The sequence below is a fragment of the Somniosus microcephalus genome, chromosome 1, assembly GCF_052327205.1.
Source record: "Somniosus microcephalus isolate GS21.2 chromosome 1, FLI_Smic_1.0, whole genome shotgun sequence".
In the NCBI taxonomy this organism is placed as follows: Eukaryota; Metazoa; Chordata; class Chondrichthyes; order Squaliformes; family Somniosidae; genus Somniosus; species Somniosus microcephalus.
The window spans coordinates 221,246,248-221,267,574 of NC_140987.1; the positions used below are offsets into that span (position 1 = coordinate 221,246,248).

General features: G+C 43.1%; 1 protein-coding gene across 3 annotated transcripts in view; it reads left to right on the forward strand.

Annotated features, from left to right (window-relative positions):
* polk (polymerase (DNA directed) kappa) overlaps positions 1-21,327 on the forward strand; it is a 117,107-nt gene that overhangs the window by 1,943 nt on the left and 93,837 nt on the right. For all 3 annotated transcript variants that reach the window (XR_015078717.1, XM_085990572.1, XM_085990582.1), the window contains exon 2: positions 15,785-15,904. Coding sequence is in view for 2 of the 3 variants with exons in the window: in XM_085990572.1 (XP_085846698.1) it covers positions 15,785-15,904 (120 nt within the window). In the remaining variant the exon portion in view is untranslated. The remainder of the gene's footprint in view (positions 1-15,784; positions 15,905-21,327) is intronic.

Genomic DNA, 21,327 nt, shown 5'->3' on the forward strand with positions numbered 1-21,327 from the left:
TCCCATGTGCCTTAACTTTACATGCTAATCTCTTATGCGGGACCTTATCGAAAGCCTTCTGAAAGTCCAGATACACCAAATCCACTGGTTCTCCCTTATCTATTTTACCAGTTACATCCTCAAAAAATTCCAGTAGATTAGTCAAGCACGATTTACCTTTTGTGAATCCATGTTGACTTTGTCCGATCCTGTCATTGTTCTCCAAGTGCTCTGCTATTACATCTTTTATAATGGACTTTAGCATTTTCCCCACTACTGATGTCAGGCTACTGACCCTTCGTCAGAACTGGAAAAAGTTAGGGATGTAACAAGTTTTAAGCAGGTGCAGAGGCAGGGAAAGGGGGAGGGGAAAGAACAAAAGGGATGGTCTGTGATATGTTCTGATGAAGGATCACAGACCCGAAACGTTAACTCTTGTTTCTCTCTCCATGGATGCTGCCTGGCCTGCTGAGTGTTTCCAGCATTTTCTGTTGTTATTTAAAATAGAGAGTATACCTGGTTAGAAAGGTAATGACAGATGAGTGGAATGGATTTCCATCTCTGCACCTGATAGGAAAGTGTGCTCAGTTGGAAATACTTAACAAAAATGCACTTGTAGCGCACAATCATAAAACCACAATATTATGAGATTATCCTTGCATCCAATCTACCACAATATAACCTATTTCTCTTGCATTCATTCTATTACCAAGACTGCCTGTTTCCATCATCAAAATCGTGCAAGCCTCCATCCCTAATACATCCTGATTGCCACTAAAATCCTTAACAATGCCTTTGACAGCTCTTGGTTTGACTTTTCTAATGCCCTCCAAGCCGGCCTTCCAAGCTCCACCCTACAGATGCTCCAACTAATCCAGAACTCTGCTGCCTGCATCTTATCCCATACCAAGTTTTAATTACCTGTTGCCCCAGTTCTCTCTGACCTCCACTGGCTTCCGATCCTGCAAAGTATTGAATTGTCTTTAATCCGTCTACATTTCCCTTTACCATTCTCCTTCTCTTAATATATTTATTAAAACTTTTACTATTAGCTTTGATATTGCTTGCAATTTTTTTCATATTCCTTTTTTACACCTTTTATTACTTTGTATCCCTTTGGTGTTTTTTTCATAGCTCTTCCAGTCTGCTGAATTACCTTGCATTTGTGTAAGCATTTTCATTTAGCTTGATGCTGTGTCTTACCTCATTTGTTGACTGTGCTTGCTTAACTACATAAGTGGAGCCTCTGCCTTTTAGGAGTATGTACTGGTTTTGTATTGTACCAAATACTTCTTCGAATACTTTTCACTGTTTGTCGGTTTACCCATTAACAGTTCAGCGCAGTTCACTGTGGTAAATTTATTTCTCATCCCTTTGATGCACCCAAATGGCTCATTTTCATGTCCAATGACGCAAAATATGTTGTGAATCTATTTGTCAAGTGTAATTGGGTGGTCAAACTGTGACAATCTTATTAATCCTTCTTAATATAAATGAAAATGTCTGTGTTTTTGAAACAATTTCACCTATGCTAAGGGGCATGTTTCCACTATTAGGAGGTAAAAGGAAAAAAGAGGTAAACTAGAAAGGATAAAAGAAGGAATTGTTCAAAAGCTAGATAATTTTAAAACAATATTTTAATAAAATTTAGTTGACCTCAAGTTGTTGCTAAAAGATAAAGGAAAAAAAGTCTCTCCATGTTTCTCTGCACATCTCCCACTCTGCTTCTTTGTGTCAAGCTCTCTGTCTTTTTATTTGTTTTCCATTATCTGTCTGTCTGTCTCTGGCTCTGAAACATTTGCTCTTGGCTATTGTCTCTAACTGTCCAAGTCTTTTTTAATCTCGATCTCTACCTTTCTATAATTTTTTCCTCCTTTTTCTTTTACATATCTCCCATTCTTTGTATGTTTTTGAATCTTTAATGTTCTGTCTCTATCTGTTTATCTTTTTCTATCTCTCTAAGTCTGTAAGTCTGTCACACATTTTATTCTTCTCTCTCATTTCTGCTTTTTTCTGATCTTTCCTCCTTTATTCTCACTAAACCAGAGGCTGAACCAGATTGTTCGCAACCTTGGTGTTATATTTGACCCTGAGATGAGCTTCTGACCACATATCCGCACCATCACTAAGACTGCCTATATCCAGAACATCGCCCGGCTCCGACCCTGCCTCAGCTCATCTGCTGCTGAAACCTTCATCTATGCCTCTGTTACCTCTAGACTTGACTATTCCAACACAATCCTAGCTGGCCCCCCAAATTCTACCCTCCATAAACTTGAGGTCATCCAAAACTCTGCTGCCCGTGTCCTAACTCGCACCAAATCCCGTTCACCCATCACCCCTGTGCTCGTTGATCTACATTGGCTCCCATTTAAGCAACGTCTGGATTTTAAAATTCTTATCCTTGTTTTCAAATACCTCCATGCCTCGCCCCTTCCCTATCTCTGTAGCCTCCTCCAGCCCAACAACCCTCTGAGATCTCTGCACTCCTCCAATTCTGGTCTCTTGAGCATCCCTGATTTAATCGTTCCACCATTGGTGACTGTGCCTTCAGCTGCCAAGGCCCTAAGCTCTGGAATTCCCTCCCTAAACCTCTCCGCCTCTCGACTTCCTTACTTCTCTTTCCTCCTTTAAGGCACTCCTTAAAACCTACCTCTTTGACCAAGCGTTTGGTCATCTGCCATAATATCTACTTATTACAGAGAATTACATAGAATATACAGCACAGAAACAGGCCATTCGGCCCAACCAGTCCATGCCGGCGTTTATGCTCCACTCGAGCCTCCTCCCGTCTTTCCTCATCTAAATCTATCAGCAAAACCCTCTATTCCCTTCTCCCTCATATGCTTATCTAGCTCCCTTTAAATGTATCTATACTATTCGCTACAACCACTCCCTGTGGTAGCGAGTTCCACATACTCACCACTCTTTGGGTAAAGAAGTTTCTTCTGAATTTCCTATTGGATTTCTTGGTGATTACCTTATATTGATGGCCTCTAGTTTTGCTCTTCCCCACAAGTGGAAACAGTCTTTCTGTATCTACTCTATCAAAACCTTTCATAATTTTAAAGACCTCTATTAGGTCACCCCTCCGCCTTCTCTTATCAAGAGAAAAGAGACCTAGCTTGTTCATCCTTTCCTGATGGGTCTACCCTCGCATTTCTGGTATCATCCTTGTAAATCTTCACTGCACCCTCTCCAGTGCCTCTATATCCTTTTTATAATATGGCGACCAGAATTGTATGCAGTACTCCAAGTGTAGTCTAACCAAGGTTCGATGCAAGTTTAGCATAACATCTCTACTTTTCAATTCAATCTAGAAATAAACCCTAGTGCTTGGTTGGCTTTTTTATTGACTTGTTAACATGTGTCACTGCTTTCAGTGATTTGTGTATTTGTACTCTGAGATCCCTTTGTTCTTCTACCTCACTTAGATTCATATTTTCCAAGTAATATGTGACCTCCTTATTTTTCTTACCAAAATGTAATACCTCACATTTGTGTGGAATTTCATTTGCCAATTATATGCCTTTTTTCAAGTTTCTTAATGTCGACTTGTAATTTGTTGCAGTCTTCCGCAGTATTGTATCCCCCCGCCAATTTGGTGTTATCTGCAAATTTAGAAATTGTGCTTTTTATTCCAAAGTCTAAATTGTTAATATAAATTGTGAACAACAGTGGTCCCAGCACTGATCCTTGTGGAACACCACTTCCCACCTTCTGCCACTCTGAATAGCTACCCTTTACCCCCTACTCTCTGCTTCCTGTCCTGAAGCCAGCTGGTTATCCATTCTTCTACTTGTCCCCTGACTCTGCATGCTCCGATCTTATTCATTAGTCTATTATGTGGTAACTTATCGAAGGCCTTTTGAAAATCTAGATAAGTTACATCTACTGCATTACCTTTGTCTACTCTCTCTGTTACCTCTTCAAAAAATTCAGTGAGGTTGGTCAAGTAAGACTTTCCCTTTTGAAATCCATGCTGACTTCATTCTTATATTTTTGGTTTCTAGATGTTCTTCTGTTTTCTCCTTTAGTAGGGATTCCATTATTTTTCCTACCACCGATGTTAAGCTGACTGGTCTATAGTTCCCTGGACATGTTCTATCTCCCTTCTTAAATATATGTATTGTGTTAGCTCTCCACCAGTCCTCTACACCTTGTTCTAATGAATTATTAAATATGTGTAGTAATGCCTCTGCTATCTCTTCCCTAGATTCTTAAAAAATTTGCGAATGTAATCCATCTGGGCCAGGGATTTTATCCTCTTTGAGTTTGATTAGTTTATTTAATATTTCTCCTCTTTTTATTTTAAACGCAGTTATCTCATTACTAATCTCATCATCCGATGCCATGTCCACCTGTTCTGCCTCCCTAGTAAATACTGAAGCGAAGTAATTATTTAATATTTCTGCCATCTCTCTGTCGCTGCCTGTGATATTACCCTGTCCATCCCTCAGTGGCCCTATTCCCACCCCGACTTTCCTTTTTTTATTGAGGTGCCTGTAAAATATTTTACTATTTTGTTTTATGTTCCTTGATAATTTAATTTCATAGTTCCTTTTTGCCTTTCTAATTGTTTTTTTGACTTCTCTCCTAATCTCTTCATATTCTCTCGTCATGCTCTCTCCCGCTGTCCATTTAAAAAAAAAAATTAAATTCATTGATGGGATGTGGGCGTCGCTGGCTGGCTAGGCCTGCATTTAGTGCCCATCCCTAATTGCCCTTGAGAAGATGGTGGTGAGCCGCCTTCTTGAACCGCTGCAGTCCATATGGTGTAGGTGTACCCACAATGCTGTTAGGAAGGGAGTTCCAGGACTTTGGCCCAGCGACAGTGAAGGAACGGCGATACAGGTCCAAGTGAGGATGGTGTGTGACTTGGAGGGGAACTTGTAGGTGGTGATGTTCCCATGCGTCTGCTGCCCTTGTCCTTCTAAGTGGTAGAGGTCGCGGGTTTGGAAGGTGCTGTTGAAGGAGCTTTGGCGAGTTGCTGCAGTGCATCTTGTAGATGGTACACACTGCAGCCACAGTGCGCCGATGGTGGAGGGAGTGAATGTTGAAGGTGGTGGATGGAGTGCCAATCAAGCGGGCTGCTTTATCCTGAATGGTGTCGAGCTTCTTGAGTGTTGTTGGAGCTGCACTCATCCAGGCAAGTGGAGAGTATTCCATCACACTCCTGACTTGTGCCTTGTAGATGGTGGAAAGGCTTTGGGGAGTCAGGAGGTGAGACACTCGCCGCAGAATTCCCAGCCTCTGGCCTGCTCTTGTAGCCACAGTATTTATATGGCTGGTCCAGTTCAGTTTCTGATCAATGGTAACCCCCAGGATGTTGATAGTGGGGGATTCAGCCATTGAATGTCAAGGGGAGATGGTTAGAGTCTCGCTTGTTGGAGATGGTCATTGCCTGGCACTTGTGTGGTGCGAATGTTACTTGCCACTTGTCAGCCCAAGTCTGAATGTTGTCCAGGTCTTGCTGCATATGGACACGGACTGCGTCAGTATCTGACGAGTCTCGAATGGTGCTGAACAGTGTGCAATCATCAGCGAACATCCCCACTTCTGACCTTATGATGGAGGGAAGGTCATTGATGAAACAGCTGAAGATGGTTGGGCCTAGGACACTGCCCTGAGGAACTCCTGCAGTGATGTCATGTGATTGAGATGAATGACCTCCAACAACCACAGCCAACTTCCTTTGTGCTAGGTATGATTCCAACCAATGGAGAGTTTTCCCCTTGATTCCCATTGACTTCAGTTTTGCTAGGGCTCCTTGATGCCACACTCGATCAAATGCTGCCTTGATGTCAAGGGCAGTCACTCTCACCTCACCTCTTGAGTTCAGCTCTTTTGTCCATGTTTGGACCAAGGCTGTAATGAGGTCAGGAGCTGAGTGGCCCTGGCGGAACCCAAACTGGGCGTCAGTTAGCAGGTTATTGCTGAGTAAGTGCCGCTTGATAGCACTGTCGACGACACCTTCCATCACTTTGCTGATGATTGAGAGTAGACTGATGGGACGGTAATTGGCCGGGTCGGATTTGTCCTGCTTTTTGTAGACAGGACATACTTGGGCAATTTTCCACATTGCCGGGTAGATGCCAGTGTTGTAGCTGTACTGGAACAGCTTGGCTAGGGGCGCAGCTAGTTCTGGAGCACAAGTCTTCAGTACTATTGCCGGAATGTTGTCAGGGCCCATAGCCTTTGTAGTATCCAGTGTCTTCAGCCGTTTCTTGACATCACGTGGAGTGAATTGAATGGGCTGAAGACTGGCATCTGTGATGCTGGGGACCTCAGGAGGAGGCCGAGATGGATCATCCACTCGGCACTTCTGTCTGAAGATAGTTGCAAATGCTTCAGCCTTGTCTTTTGCACTCACGTGCTGGGCTCCACCATCATTGAGGATGGGGATATTTTTGGAGCCTCCTCTCCCTGTTAACTGTTTAATTGTCCACCACCACTCACGACTGGATGTGGCAGGACTGCAGAGCTTTGATTTGATCCGATGGTTGTGAGATCGCTTAGCTCTGTCTATCGCATGTTGCTTCCGTTGTTTGGCATGCAAGTAGTCCTGTGTTGTAGCCTCACCAGGTTGACACCTCATTTTTCGGTATGCCTGGTGCTGTTCCCGGCATGCTCTCCTGCACTCTTCATTAAACCAGGGTTGCTCTCCCGGCTTGATGGTAATGGTAGAGTGAGGGATATGCCGGGCCATGAGGTTACAGATTGTGGTTGAATACAATTCTGCTGCTGCTGATGGCCCACAGCGCCTCATGGATGCCCAGTTTTGAGTTGCCAGATCTGTTCGAAATCTGTCCCATTTAGCACGGTGGTAGTGCCACACAACACAGTGGAGGGTATCCTCAACATGAAGATGGGACTTCGTCTCCACAAGGACTGTGCGGTGGTCACTTCCACCAATGCTGTCATGGACAGATGCATCTGCAACAGGTAGATTGGTGAGGACGAGATCAAGTAGGTTTGTCCCTCTTGTTGGTTCCCTCACCACCTGTCGCAGACCCAGTCTGGCAGCTATGTCCTTTTGGACTCGGCCAGCTCGGTCAGTTGTGGTGGTACCGAGCCACTCTTGGTGATGGACATTGAAGTCCCCCACCCAGAGGACATTTTGTGCCCTTGCTACTCTCAGTGCTTCTTCCAGTTGGTGTTCAACATGAATGAGTACTGATTCATCAGCTGAGGGAGGGCGGGAGGTGGTAATTAGCAGGAGGTTTCCTTGCCCATGTTTGACTTGATGCCATGAGACCTCATGGGGTCCTGAGTCAATGTTGAGGACTCCCAGGGCTACTCCCTCCCGACTGTATACCATGGTGCCACCACCTCTGGTGGGTCTGTCCTGCCGGTGGGACAGGACATACCCAGGGATGGTGATGGTGGTGTCTGGGACATTGGTTGTAAGGTATGATTCGGTAATTATGACTATATCAGGCTGTTGCTTGACTAGTCTGTGGGACAGCTCTCCCAATTTTGGCACAAGCCCCCAGATGTTGGTAAGGAGGACTTTGCAGGGTTGACAGGGCTGGGTTTGCCGTTGTCGTTTCCGGTGCCGAGGTCGATGCTGGGTGATCCGTCCGGTTTTATTCTTATTGTTTTTCGTAGCGGTTGTTTACAACTGAGTAGCTTGCTAGGCCATTTCAGAGGGCATTAAGAGTCAACCACATTGCTGTGGGTCTGGAGTCACATGTAGGCCAGACCAGGTAAGGACGGCAGATTTCCTTCCCTAAAGGACATTAGTGAACCAGATGGGTTTTTGCAACAATCGACAATGGTATCATGGTCACCATTACTAAGACTAACATTTAATTACAGAATTAAATTGAATTGAATTTAAATTTCACCAGCTGCCGTGGTGGGATTTGAACCCATATCCTCAGAGCATTTGACCCCATATCCTCAGAGCATTTGACTGAGCCTCTGGCTTACTATTCTCGTGACATAACCACTACGCCACCGCCTCCTTAGTGTATGCCTCTTTCCTTACCCTCAATTTTTCCCTTCTGTTTTTATTCATCCATGGTGTCTCAATAATGTTTAGCTTATACCTGTTTTTTAACAGAATATATTTTTCCTGGAATCTGTTGAACACCGTTTTAAATATTTCCCACTGCTGTTCTACATCATTGTTTGCCAATATCATTGTCCATTTTATTTTCCCAGGTTCTATTCTCAGCCCTGCAAAATCAGCTTTTCTCCAATCTATTACCCTGGTCTTCGACATACTTATGTCCTTCTCAATTATTATCTTAAATCGTAGTATATGTTGGTCACTATTGCCTAGATGTTCGCCTACTTTTACTTCTCTTATCTGCTCTGGTTCATTCCCCATTACTAGATCCAATAGCGAATCCTCCCTGTTGGGCTTCTTACTTGTTGGGTTAGAAAGGAGTCCTGTACACATTGTAGGAATTCCATTCCCTTATCCCCTTTACCTATCTTTTCTGTCCAATTAATATCCGTGTAGTTGAAATCCCCCATGATGATTATTCTATGTTTTTTACTCATTCCTCTAAATGTTTGCATATTTCTCCCTCCACCTCCCTGCCACTATTAGGTGGTCTGTAGACTACCCCTATTAGTATGATTGATCCTTTATTATCTTTTATCTCTATCCACATGAATTCTATTTTTGTCTTGCTGATAGATGCGTCACTTTTTTCTACTGCCATTATGTTATCCCTAATAAGTACAGCTACTCCACCTCCTCTTTTTCCCTCTCATTTCTAAATATGTTATACCCTGCAATGTTTAATTCCCAGTCCTGATTTTTCTGTAGCCATGTTTCAGTAATCCCGACTATGCCTGGTTCCTTGCAATGTATTATTGCCTCCAGTTCTCCTGTTTCATTACGGACACTGTCTGCATTGCTGTACAGACAGTTTAACTCATTTTTAATAGCAGTTCCTCTCACTTTACTGTTAACCATCTTTTTGCACTCCTGTTCTATAACTCTATTTATTCCCTGGCCATTAATGTCCTCCCTTACTTTATTCTTTCCTATGCTCTCTCCTGTTTTGTTTATATTTAGGCTGGTTTCACTTCTTGTAGATCCCTCCCCCCGACTTACTGGTTTAAAGCCTTTGCCACCTCCCTATTTACCCTTTTCTCTAGGACACAGGTCCCATCCCGGTTCAGGTGGAGCCCGTACCATCGGTACAGCTCCTTCCTGTCCCAATACTGGTGCCAGTGTCCCATGAAAAGGAACCCCCCTTTCCCACACCAGATCTTTAGCCACATGTTAATTCTCTTGATCTGACTGTTTCTATGCCAATTTGCATATGGCTCGGGCAATAATCCAGATTATTTCCCTCAAGGTCCTGCTTTTTAATTTTGCTCCTAACTCCCGATAACTCCCTCAGCAGGACCTCCTCCCTGTTCCTACCTATGTTGTTTGTTCCCACATGGACCATGACAACTGGATTTACCCCTCCCTTTCCAAATTCCTCTCTAGCCACCTCGAGATATCCCTTACCCTGGCAACACACCCTTTGGGATTCTCGTTCATGGCTGCAGAGGACACTATCTATCCCCTTAATTACAGAATCCCCTAACACTACCACACTTCTATTCTGCTCTCTTCCCCCCCCCCACAACCCTCCCCCATGGACAGCCTTCTGAACCGTGGTGCCTTGGTCTGCATTGTGGCTGTCTTCCCCGCAGTCTTTCTCCTTGTCCTCACAGGTAGCGAGTACATTGTGCTTGTTGGACAGGACCAGTGTCTGCGGGACCTCTTTCTCAACCTCTCCTAAGTACTCGCTACCCCGCTCCCTGACAGTCATACCCTCCCTTTCCTGAACCTGTGCTTTCCTCTGGGGTGTGACTATTTTCTGGATAAAACTATGCAGAAATTCCTCCCCCTCCCTTATGTTTTGGAGTGTGTCTAACTCGTACTGCAGCTCAATGACTCTCAGCTGGAGTGACTGAAGGCAGAGACATTTCCTGCAGATGTGGGAATCCGGGACAGTCTTGCTGTCCACAAACGGCCACATACTACAAGTCCCGACACATAGCCTGCCCTGCCATCTCCAGTCTTTTTTAATTATTTGCTTATTGATAGCCTGAATTAATTTAATTAGTTAAAGTTTTTATTAAAACAATTATTTATAGTTATATTAATTAATTTGTTTATCTAGTTAAGTTATTAATTTAATAAAGTATTAGTTATAGCTCCCCAGTTCTTATTTTAAACCACTGCCTCGCTTAGAGAAAAAAAGTTGTAATACTCACCAACCAATCACCTACCTGCTGTTCTGTGGAGGCAAAAAGCAGCAGCTCCTTCCCCTTCTGCTCTGAATTCTCACTCTCTCCAAATTCCCAAGTTTAACACTCTGTTTAAGTGCACTCCATTTAAGATCACTCTGTGGCTCAGTGCCAAATTTTGTTTTATGACGCTCCTGTGAAGAGCCTTGGGATGCTTTACTACGTTAAAGGCGCTATATAAATACAAGTTGTTGCTGTTGTTTATATTTTGTAACTCTACTTCTAATTTGTATTTTAATGAGGTCTTGGGGTAGAGTTTCCGCTAGTTTGCGCAATCCAGGTGTAATTGGCTGAACCAACACAAAAGATCGCGGAAGTTCGAGCGCAAGTTACGTCGAGCGTAAATCGAGTTTCCACAATTTTTAATGCTGGTTTAAAAATCATTACACCCAAAGCTGGTCCCACCCATAAAATCGGCCACGCCCCCGATCAAAATAATGAGGATAATGAGGATGGTGAGTTTCCGCCAATTGCGGCTGTTTGAGGAGGGTCTTCAAATTGAGCTTATTTTCTTAGGTGCACAGGCACTAATAGGCATGTTTTAAAAAAAATGTACTCATTAAGAACTATTTAACTTACTAAGAAACTGACTAGTGTACACCAATAAAACTAGTAAATGATTTAGTATAGCTTTTTAAAGTCTTTTCAGTGATTTAAAATCAGGTTACTCACAGGTCTAGGACTAGGCACTCTTAATTAAAATTGCTTATTTTTTGTGATAATCCCATTTTCAGCTGTATCAATAAAACTGCACCAGGTTACCACTCTTAAATACATCAAAGAATATCTTCTAATGCAAAGAAAAAGAAATGAACTATTATGCTGACCGATTGCGTTGGTTCATGGAAGATCTTACACTTGTGATTATGCAAATACCTTTTAGCGGGAACTTAAATTATAATCTAACCAGTGCAATTTGCACCCTATTTACTGATTGCTCCCAAAGCAGAAACTCTACCCCTTTATGTTTAATTTCCCAGCAATGGCTCCATGTTTGCTCTTGGAAGAGAGGAGGGATATGTATCAAATTGAGTCCAGCAGTGGCGACAAGTTTGAAAGAGCGGGAGGAGGGCCACGGGCACAGTTGCACTTGAAAGGCAGGGGACATTCAGGTCAGGCTGAAGAAAGAGGTTGAGGGATCAGGATCTCGGCAGGCAACTGCACTTGGACGAGAGGGAAAATTCAAGTTGAGGGAATAGAGAGTGGGATGGGTTTGACGTGTGCAATATTCAGATGAAGGTTTATTTGTGTAGGGCAGAGCAGAGAAAGAAAGACTTGCATTTATATAGCGCCTTTCACGATCACCAGACGTCTCAAAGTGCCTTACAGCCAATGAAGTAGGTTTTTTTTTTGAAGTGGAGTTCACTGTTGTAATGTGGGAAATGCGGCAGCCAATTTGCACGCAGCAAGGTCCCACAAACAGCAATGTGATAATGACCACATAATCTGTTTTTTGTTATGTTGGTTGCGGGATAAATATTGGCCAGAACACCGGGGATAACTCCCCTGCTCTTTGAAATAGTGCCATGGGATCTTTTACGCTCACCTGAGAGCAGACGGGGCCTCGGTTTAACGTCTCATCCGAAAGACGGCACACTCCGACAGTGCAGCACTCCCTCAGCACTGCACTGCAGTGTCAGCCTAGCTTTATGTGCTCAAGTCCCTGGAGTGGGACTTGAACCCACAACCTTCTGACTCAGAGGCGAGTGTGCTCCCCACTGAGCCACGGCTGACACTGAGAGAGGCTGAGTGGGTTGGGTCCTGGCCATGCAGGAGAATTTTTCTTTTAAGAAAGTCAAGAATGCTAAAAATAATGAAAATATGGAAAGCTAATGCTAAATGTGAATTAAATATTTTTATTAAAAAGGTGTGGTTGCCTGTGACATGCTAATTGATTATTGGGATGTGGTTGGTCCGTGGTAGCTGTTGGTAGGCTGATAGCATTGCTATCCAGTAGGGCCACTTTGGCAGTGTGCATTGGTAGCTGAAAGAGAGTTAGTTAAAGAATAACTAGCTTTTTGGCAATAGTGGTGAAACATCTCCAATGGTATTGTAATTGGCAGCGTAATAGTTTACTGTGTCACGGTACAATGCCCTCAAGCAACATAAAGGAAGTCTGTGAGACAGGTGTGGGTCCTATCTGTAAGACAGAAATGAAAGAATTTCCTTTCACAATCTCATGACGTCCCAAAGTGCTTCACATCTAATAAAGTACATTTGTAGTATAGTCACTGTTGTAATGTAGGGACAAATGGCAGCCAATTTGCACACAGCAAGGTTCCATAAGCACGAATGACATAAATGACCAGATAATGTCTGTGCTCAAGTGCCTGGAGTGGGGCTTGAACCAATGACTTTCTGACTCAGAGGCGAGAATGCTGCCATTGAGCCAAGGCTGATATTTATATAATTTTAAAGTCTTGTGTACTGTGCATCACACATTAAAACTGTCCATAGGAGGAAACAAAAATCAAGTATCATGCTTTTCTCATTGGCTCAAATGAAGTTATTTAAGCATACAGATTCCCTGAAATATAGATAGGTCAGCAAAGATCCCACAGGAAAGTAACCAATTGAAACATAATTATGTCATTGCATTTAATTTTTCTTAAAGTGGCTCCAGCTTTCCAAAAGTGATCATTTTTTTCTGTAAATGAATGGACAGAAAATCAGGTGGGCTCCCTTCCAGGCATGTAATCCAACCTGCTTGATTTTGCTGTAGTCACTACACCCATGTGATCCAGTATTCATGGGCACTGGACAGAGAATATCTCCCCACTAGTCCTATAAATAACATTTTTAAGATAACATTAACAACAATTTGAATTTATATAGTGCCTTTAACATAGTAAAACGTCCCAAGGTGCTTCACAGGAGGGTAGAGAAACATATTTACGCAGAGAGTGGTTAGAATGTGGAATTCTCTACCACAAGGAGTAGTTGAGGTGAATAGCAGAGAATCATAGAATAGTACAGCACAGAAGGAGGCCATTCGGCCCATCGAGTCTGCATCGGCTCTTTTGAAGAGCAATCCAGTTAGTCCCACTCCCCCGCTCTTTAAGAGAAAGCTAGATAAGTACATGAGGGAGAAAAGAATCGAAGCATATGCTGATAGGGTGAGATGAAGTAAGGTGGGAGGAGGCTTGTGTGGAGCATAAACTCCGGCATAGACCAGTTGGGCTGAATGACCTGTTTCTGTGCTGTAAATTCTGTATAATATAGATATGTAAACAAATATAAAAAATAAATGTAAAAAAATTATTCTAACTCTGTAATTGTAGCATCCTTTCAAGTGCAACCTTCTGGATACAAATGAGCGTATTAGCGCCAATTGTAGCAACCTTCGAAGTACAATGTTTGGATACAAATGTATGCATTAATGCCAACGTCTTTCAGGTGAGACTTTAAACCGAGGTCCCATCTGCTGTCTCGGCTGGATGTAAAGATCCCACAGCACTATTCGACAAAGAGCAGTGGAGTACTGCCAACGTTCAGGCCAACATTTATTCCTCAACCAACACCACCAAAACGGTTCAACTGGTCATTTATCACATTGATGTTTGTGGGAGCTTGCTGTGCACAAATTTGTAACCGTGTTCCCTACATTATGACAATGACTACTCTTCAAAAAATTAATTAACTGGCTGTGAAGCGCTTTGGAATATAATGAGAGATGTTATATAAATGCACGTTCTTGCTTCAGACTACTTGCAATGATGTACCTCAAAGTGCATTTAATCTGTTCTTATGACTTTACAATGGACAGAGAGTTTTAGGAATTTAGGAACCGGAGTAGGCCATTCAGGAGTCTGTTCCGCCATTTAATTAGATCTTATCTGATCTGTACCACAATTCCATTTACCTGCCTTTTGAGGGATTTCCACTACCCTATTGTGTGAAGAAGTACTTTCTGACATTAGCCCCGAACGGCCTAGCTCTAATTTTAAGTTTATGCCCCCCATGTTCTGGGCTCAGCCACCAGAGGAAATAGTTTCTCTCTATCGACCCTATCAAATCCTTTAATCATCTTTTTATTCGTATATGGGATGTGGGCGTCGCTGGCAAGGCCATCCCTAATCGCCCTTGAGAAGGTGGTGGTGAGCCGCCGCCTTGAACCGCTGCAGTCTGTGTGGTGAATGTACTCCCACGTGCTGTTAGGTAGGGAGTTCCAGGAGTTTGACCCAGCAACGATGAAAGGTCGGCAATATACTTCTAAGTCAGGATGGTGTGTGGCTTGGAGGGGAACTTGGAGGTGGTGGTGTTCCCATGTGCCTGCTGCCCTTGTCCTTCTAGGTGGAAGAGGTCGCGGGTTTGGGAGGTGCTGCCGAAGAAGCCTTGGCGAGTTGCGGCAGTGCATCTTGTAGCTGGTACACACTGCAGCCACGGTACGCTGGTGGTGGAGGGAGTGAATGTTTAAGGTGGTGGATGGGGTGCCAATCAAGCGGGCTGCTTTGTCCTGGATGGAGTAGAGCTTCTTGAGTGTTGTTGGAGCTGTACTCATCCAGGCAAGTGGAGAGTATTCCATCACACTCCTGACTTGTGCCTTGTAGATGGTGGAAAGGCTTTGGGGAGTCAGGAGGTGAGACACTGGCCACAGAATACCTAGCCTCTGACCTGCTCTTGTTGCCACAGTATTTATGTTTCTGGTCAATGGTGACCCCCAGGATGTCGATAGTGGGGGATTCGACGATGGTAATACCGTTGAATGCCAAGGGGAGGTGGGGTTAGACTCTTGCTTGTTGGAGATAAACATTGCCTGGCTCTTCTGTGGTGCGAATGTTACCTGCCACTGATCAGCCCAAGCCTGAACGTCATCCAGGTCTTGTTGTATGCGGGCATGAACTGCTTCATTATCTTAAACATCTCAATTAGACCACTCCTTAATCTTTATACTCAAGAGAATACAAGTCTAGTGTATGCAACCTGTCTTCATAATTTAACCGTTTTAGCCACAATATAATTCTGCTGAATCTACATTCCACCCCCTCCAAGTTTATCCTTCCTGAGGTGAGGTGCCCTCCATATGCAGCCTAACCAGAGCTTTATATAACTGTAACATAACTTCCACCCCTTTGTATTCCAGCCCTCTTGAGATAACTGCTAACATTCCATTAGTCTTTTAAATTATTTTTTGTACCTGCCCGCTTGCTTTTAGTGATTTCTGTACATGGACCCCTAAATCTCTCTCTTCCTCCACAGTTCCTAGTTTTCTACCATTTAGAAAATACTTTGATCTATCTTTCTTCGGTTCAAAGTGGATGACCTCACACTTCCCTACATTGAACTCCATCTGCCACAGTTTTCTTGGACTGTGTTTGCAGCTATCTGCTACATTTATGAATGAAAGTTTATTCTTTAAAAAATTGCACATTCTTTGAAAACATCTGAGGGTGCATTAATTGCTAATTGAAGTGAGTAAATTGCAGGATTGTCATTGTCACAAGATGGAGTCAGTGATGGTGCATTGTTTGTAATTAGATAGAGTCCCTGATTTCTAAATAAATCAATCTTTAATTGTAATTTTTTTTGATCCTAGGGATCAAGATTTTATGAAAATGAACGAAAGAAGGAACAACAAGTGAACCAACGAATTGAGAAAATGTTACAGCAGAAAACACAGATTACAGAGCACCAGCTAAAGAAGAGGCAGCACCAGGTAAGAGAGCCAAGGAAAAAAATAGCAGGGCTCTTTCTCTATCTTTACACATATACAAAGAGATTCTGGATCTTTGTCAGTATTGAATTTGTTGATTAGCACCTCTAATGGCTCAAAGAAATACAGAGATGGAAAGAAAGATTGCATTAAGAGAGAGAAAGGAAAAGTAAAAATGTTTTTTAATTTTACATTTTTAAAACTGTTTCCTCTGACAAGTGGATCAGTAACCAGTGGTCATAGATTTAAAATAATTGGCAAAAGAATGAGGATAAATTTCAATACACAGAGGGTTGTTAAGATTTGGAACGCACTACCTGAAAGTGTGGTGGAATCAGATTCCGTAGTAACTTTCAAAAGGCATTTGGACATGTACTTTTGAAGAGGACTAATTTGGAGGGTTATAGGTAAAAAGCTGGGATGTGGGACTAAATTGGACTGCTCTTTCAAAGGGCTGGCACAATCACGACAGGCCAAATGGCCTCCTCCTGTGCTGTAAGATTCTATGATACTAAAATCTCCAACAGCAATAATCCCTGAAGGAATGAGACTCCACACTTGTAATAGTTAATTTTCAGTGCCAGAGAGGTTGATTGGCAGTAATTAACAGTTATCACGACATTAAAAGGGTATTTAGACTGGAATGAATAAGACTTAACATCCTGTGGGGAGTTTAGTCCGTATCTGCTGTGCAAATACAGCAACTTCACGCCATTCAATGCATTTCAATGGTGAGCCAGATAGCAAGAAACTGTTTTCCCAAAGCTAAAGGTAGAGCAGCGCATTTCAGACAGCAACTTTTGAGTTTGACCGCACATCTGCCCCTTGCCTGAAGTTGCTGTACCATTTGCGCATAAATAATAGTGAGCGCCAATAGCCTCACCGCTATTTTGACAGTTAAATCTGGGCCAATGATTATTGGTGAGATTTCTCTGATGAATTGGTGTTTAAAGTTGGAAGCGATTATCAAGATGCCTCTGTTGCTGGAGCAACATAGGCTAATCCTGAAAGCAACAGGCTTGTAGGGAAACTAAGCACCATACAATTTTTGGAGCTATGTTTGATGGTTCAGAGGATATTACTTGCAAAAGAAATGAGATTGTTTTTGTTGAAGGTCACTATGGACATTATGACGGTAGAGATATTTCACACTGCACGGCACATGAGCTTGCTATTCCACTTGAAAGTGATGGAACAAACATAAGTACTGTTACATCTCACACGATTGCTGATAGGTTCTGCCTCCGCCTGAGTTAAGAATTTGACCAGGCGCAGACTGTTGCACCCATGTAAGTGCAGAGCACATAAGAACAATATTGTCAGGAAAATTGTTGGAAAATATAATAGTGGCATGGAGCTTGACAGAAAGTGGTAGTACCAATGGGTTAAAGAATACATGTTAAATATTAAATCATAACAGAAGGTCTGGAAAATAGCCAATCATAAATTGACGTGTGATGCGAAAATGACTGAATTTATCCATTTGTTTGTTGACTTGCACCCTTCCTCAGTAGTTCATCCTGTATAGAATATATTTATCATTCCATCTTATACAAGATCCCTTGTTACCTAAGTTCTCCTCACACTTGCTCATCATCAAATCTCATACTTTTATTCAATTTGGCATGTGATGGTTGTTTGCTGTGACTCTACTGATAACTATTTGTTTATGATTTATTGCACAATATGATGGCTTCATACTTCATACACTAAGTTTTGTACCTTATTGTGTAACTCAAAATAATTTTCAATAAATGAAGTCTTTAAAAACAAGCTAACTTCAGCTAAACGCTAAACAAAGTTTCATTTTGCCCACAGATACCTTCCATGCTGAAATATTCTCCTTCCTGTCCAACCTAAGCGTGTACTCTCCCTCCTGCTTATGTGGCCACCTTTGATCTCATCATAACATGCAGCCTCAAGACCTCACTGTTTACATCTCCACATTGCTAATGTTCCCGTTCTGCCCCAAACAAAGTGAACCCCCGCTTCACTTATAAGCATGCACTCAAATTCTAACCTGTACTTTCTGTGACCATAGAATCATAGAATTTTACAGCAAAGAAGGAGACAGTTCGGCCTGTATTACCTGTGCCGGCTCTCTGAAAGAGATATCCATTTGTTCAATTCCATTGCCTTTCCCCAAATTGTTTTAAATTTAAATTTTCAAATGTATATCCACTGCTGTCTTACATACGAACATACAAATTAGGAGCAGGAGTAAGCCACTCGGCCCTTCGAGCCTGCTCCGCCATTCAATAAGATCACTCCACATTCCCGCCTACCCCCGATAACTTTTCACCCCCTTGCTTACCAAGAATCTATCTACCTCTGTCTTAAAAATATTCAAAGACTCTGCTTCCACCGCCCTCTGAGGAAGAGAGTTCCAAAGACTCACAACCCTCTGTGAGAAAAAATTTCTCCTCATCTCGGTCTTAAATGGGCGACCCCTTATTTTTAAACAGTGCCCCCCTAGTTCTAGATTCTCCCACAAGAGGAAACATCCTCTCCACATCCACCCTGTCCAGACCCCTCAGGATCTTATATGTTTCAATCAAGTCACCTCTTACTCCTCTAAACTCCAGTGGATACAAGCCTAGCCTGTCCAACCTTTCCCCATAAGACAACCTGCCCACTCCAGGTATTAGTCTAGTAAACCTTCTCTGAACTGCTTCCAACACATTTACATCCTTCCTTAAATAAGGAGACCAATACTGTACACAGTACTCCAGATGTGGTCTCACCAATGCCCTGTATAACTGAAGCATAACCTCCCTACTTGCTATGTCACCCCACCTTCAGAAATGCCCTCAAAACCCACCTATTTGACTGAGTTTTCAGTTACTTACCCGAACCACCGTTTCCCTGCTTCTGCTCGTTACCGTCTTCCTTTTGTAAAGAGTTTTGGGACATTTCATTGTGTTCAGTTGTTACAAGTGTAAGTTATTCTTCTTGTACCACTGCCCATTAATTTACACATGTTGGCAGAAAATGCTGCACTGAACTCCAACAAACAAATGAATGATGTTTGTCTTGTGTTTATTGAAGTGACCAATAGAGATAATTTTGCTTTAGGTAATATGATGCTTGATTTGTACTGAAACTGAAGCATGTGGGGTTGCATGCTGGCATTTCTGGTTCAAAAAGTCTTCAAAAAAGTGCAGCATTCTGCATGTTATTTTGTTAATTTCAGACAAATCTTGTCTTGACAATTCTACTTGCAACCCATTCCCTTTTTAATCAACTTTCTTTTTTCTCTTACGCTGATTCCTATTTTTCTCCTCACATGAAATAGATCAGAAACTGTACTCAGTGTAATGGGCATAAGCATGGGTCCTATTGCTCCATGTTACAATGGTTTGGAATATCATTGTTCTGTTGTCTGCTAGTTAACATTTTCTCCACAAGTTTCAAGTTGTAGTAATGCAGTGTTCAGATTTCTTTAGTGCAGTATGCTTTGTTGTGCTCCAATTTTCTGAAATGTATTGAACATTTTTTTCTGAAATTATTTGTACAGGATTTAAACAAATTGTAGTTCTTAGTAGTGTTTCCAAGTATAGGTCGTTCAATCATTTTTATAGTGAATTCCCTTTGTTAAGTGAGTGAGTGTTTTGATTAGTCATCTCCTCGTGGCATGAACCAGATCATGGGTTTCATTCTGAAGAATTTTCAATGGTCACAAGACTAGGAGCATCCAAAGGGCATAATGTTACGAAATCATTCACATGGCAACAGTTAGTCTTTTTATCCTAATTACAGTCATAATATCTGAACTCTTCTAGTATATGTTCAGAGTAGAATATATAGTGGGTTTATTTTTTTTCAAACTTGGTCAGTGTTTGAAAATTTTATGATAGAGAATTCCACAGGTTCACCACTCTCTGGGTGAAGAAATTCCTCCTCATCTCTGTCCTAAATGGCTTACCCCTTATTCTTAGACTGTGACCCCTGGTTCTGGACTCCCCCGCCATCGGGAACATCCTTCCTGCATCTAGTCTGTCCAGTCCTGTTAGAATTTTATAAGTTTCAATGAGATCGCCTCTCATTCTTCTAAACTCCAGTGAGTAGAAGCCCAATCGACCCAATCTCTCCTCATACGTCATTCCTGCCATCCCAGGTATCAGCCTGGTGAATTTTCGCTGCACTCCCTCCATGGCAAGAACATCCTTCCTCAGATAAGGCGGCCAAAACTGCACACAATACTCAAGGTGCGGTCTCACCAAGGCCCTGTACAACTGCAGCAAGACATCCTTGTTCCTGTACTCAAACCCTCTCGCTACGAAGGCCAACATACCATTTGCCTTCTTAACTGCCTGCTGCACCTGCATGCTTACCTTCAGCGACTGGTGCACAAGGACACCCAGGTCTTGTTGCACTTTCCCTTCTCCCAATCTATTGCCATTCAGACAATAATCTGCCTTCCTGTTTATGCCACCAATGTGGATAACCTCGCATTTATCCACATTATACTGCATCTGCCATGCATCTGCCCAATCACCCAACCTGTCCAAATCATACTGGAGTTTCTCGGCATCCTCCTCACAGCACACATGCCCACCCAGCTTTGTGTCATCTGCAAACTTGGAGATATTGGGGTCGATTTTAACTGAGCCGTGGAGGCGGGCTTGGAGGCGTGCGGGGGGTTAAAATTGCAAAAACTGGCGGGTGGGTGGGACCCCCCCGCCCGCCTGGTTCCCGACTCCGAGCCATTTTTACTCAGGCGTGTCTGATGGTCCCGAATCCGTCCCGCATCCAACAGGCGGGACTGGTCTTTAAGGCCCTTAATCACTAAATGGCCTCTATAATCCCATTTTAACAGTCCCATGCAATTTTAATCCTTTTCCCACGTAAAACACGCCTGGTGGGAATCACGACTGTGAAACATGGTGGGAGCACTATTGGCTTGCTGACTATCAGCTGCAGGTCAACCATTAAAGAGGAGATTTGATCAGCCATCATTTGCAGGTGGCAGGACTTAGTGGTCTCAGGCCTGGGGCAACTTTTAGAAGGCTTAACCACACCTGTGGAAGGTTGGAGCCTCACACCCATCTCCAATGTGGCCTCCTGGGAAACCCCTCTCGCCACCTTCACTCAGCGCTTCCTCAACGGAGGCACATGCCAGAAGCATGGGAGCCATTTATTTCCTTCCCTTCTGGGCATTAGAGGAGGTCGAGCACCAGGCGCGGCAGCAGCAGCAGCAGGAGCGCCAGGCTGCTGCTCACCCACCTGAAGCTGCACAGGCCAGAAGGGGCCAGTGCCTGGAAGCCTGTCGGCGCAGGAGATACCCCCCAAACATCTACAGACACAGGGTCAGCTACCTCAACATGACTGAGCAGCAGTGCCAAAGGCGGCTCCAACTTTCGCGAGAGGTAGTGACTGACATCTGCGCAATGCTACAGCAAGACCTGCTGCCCAGAGGACCAGGT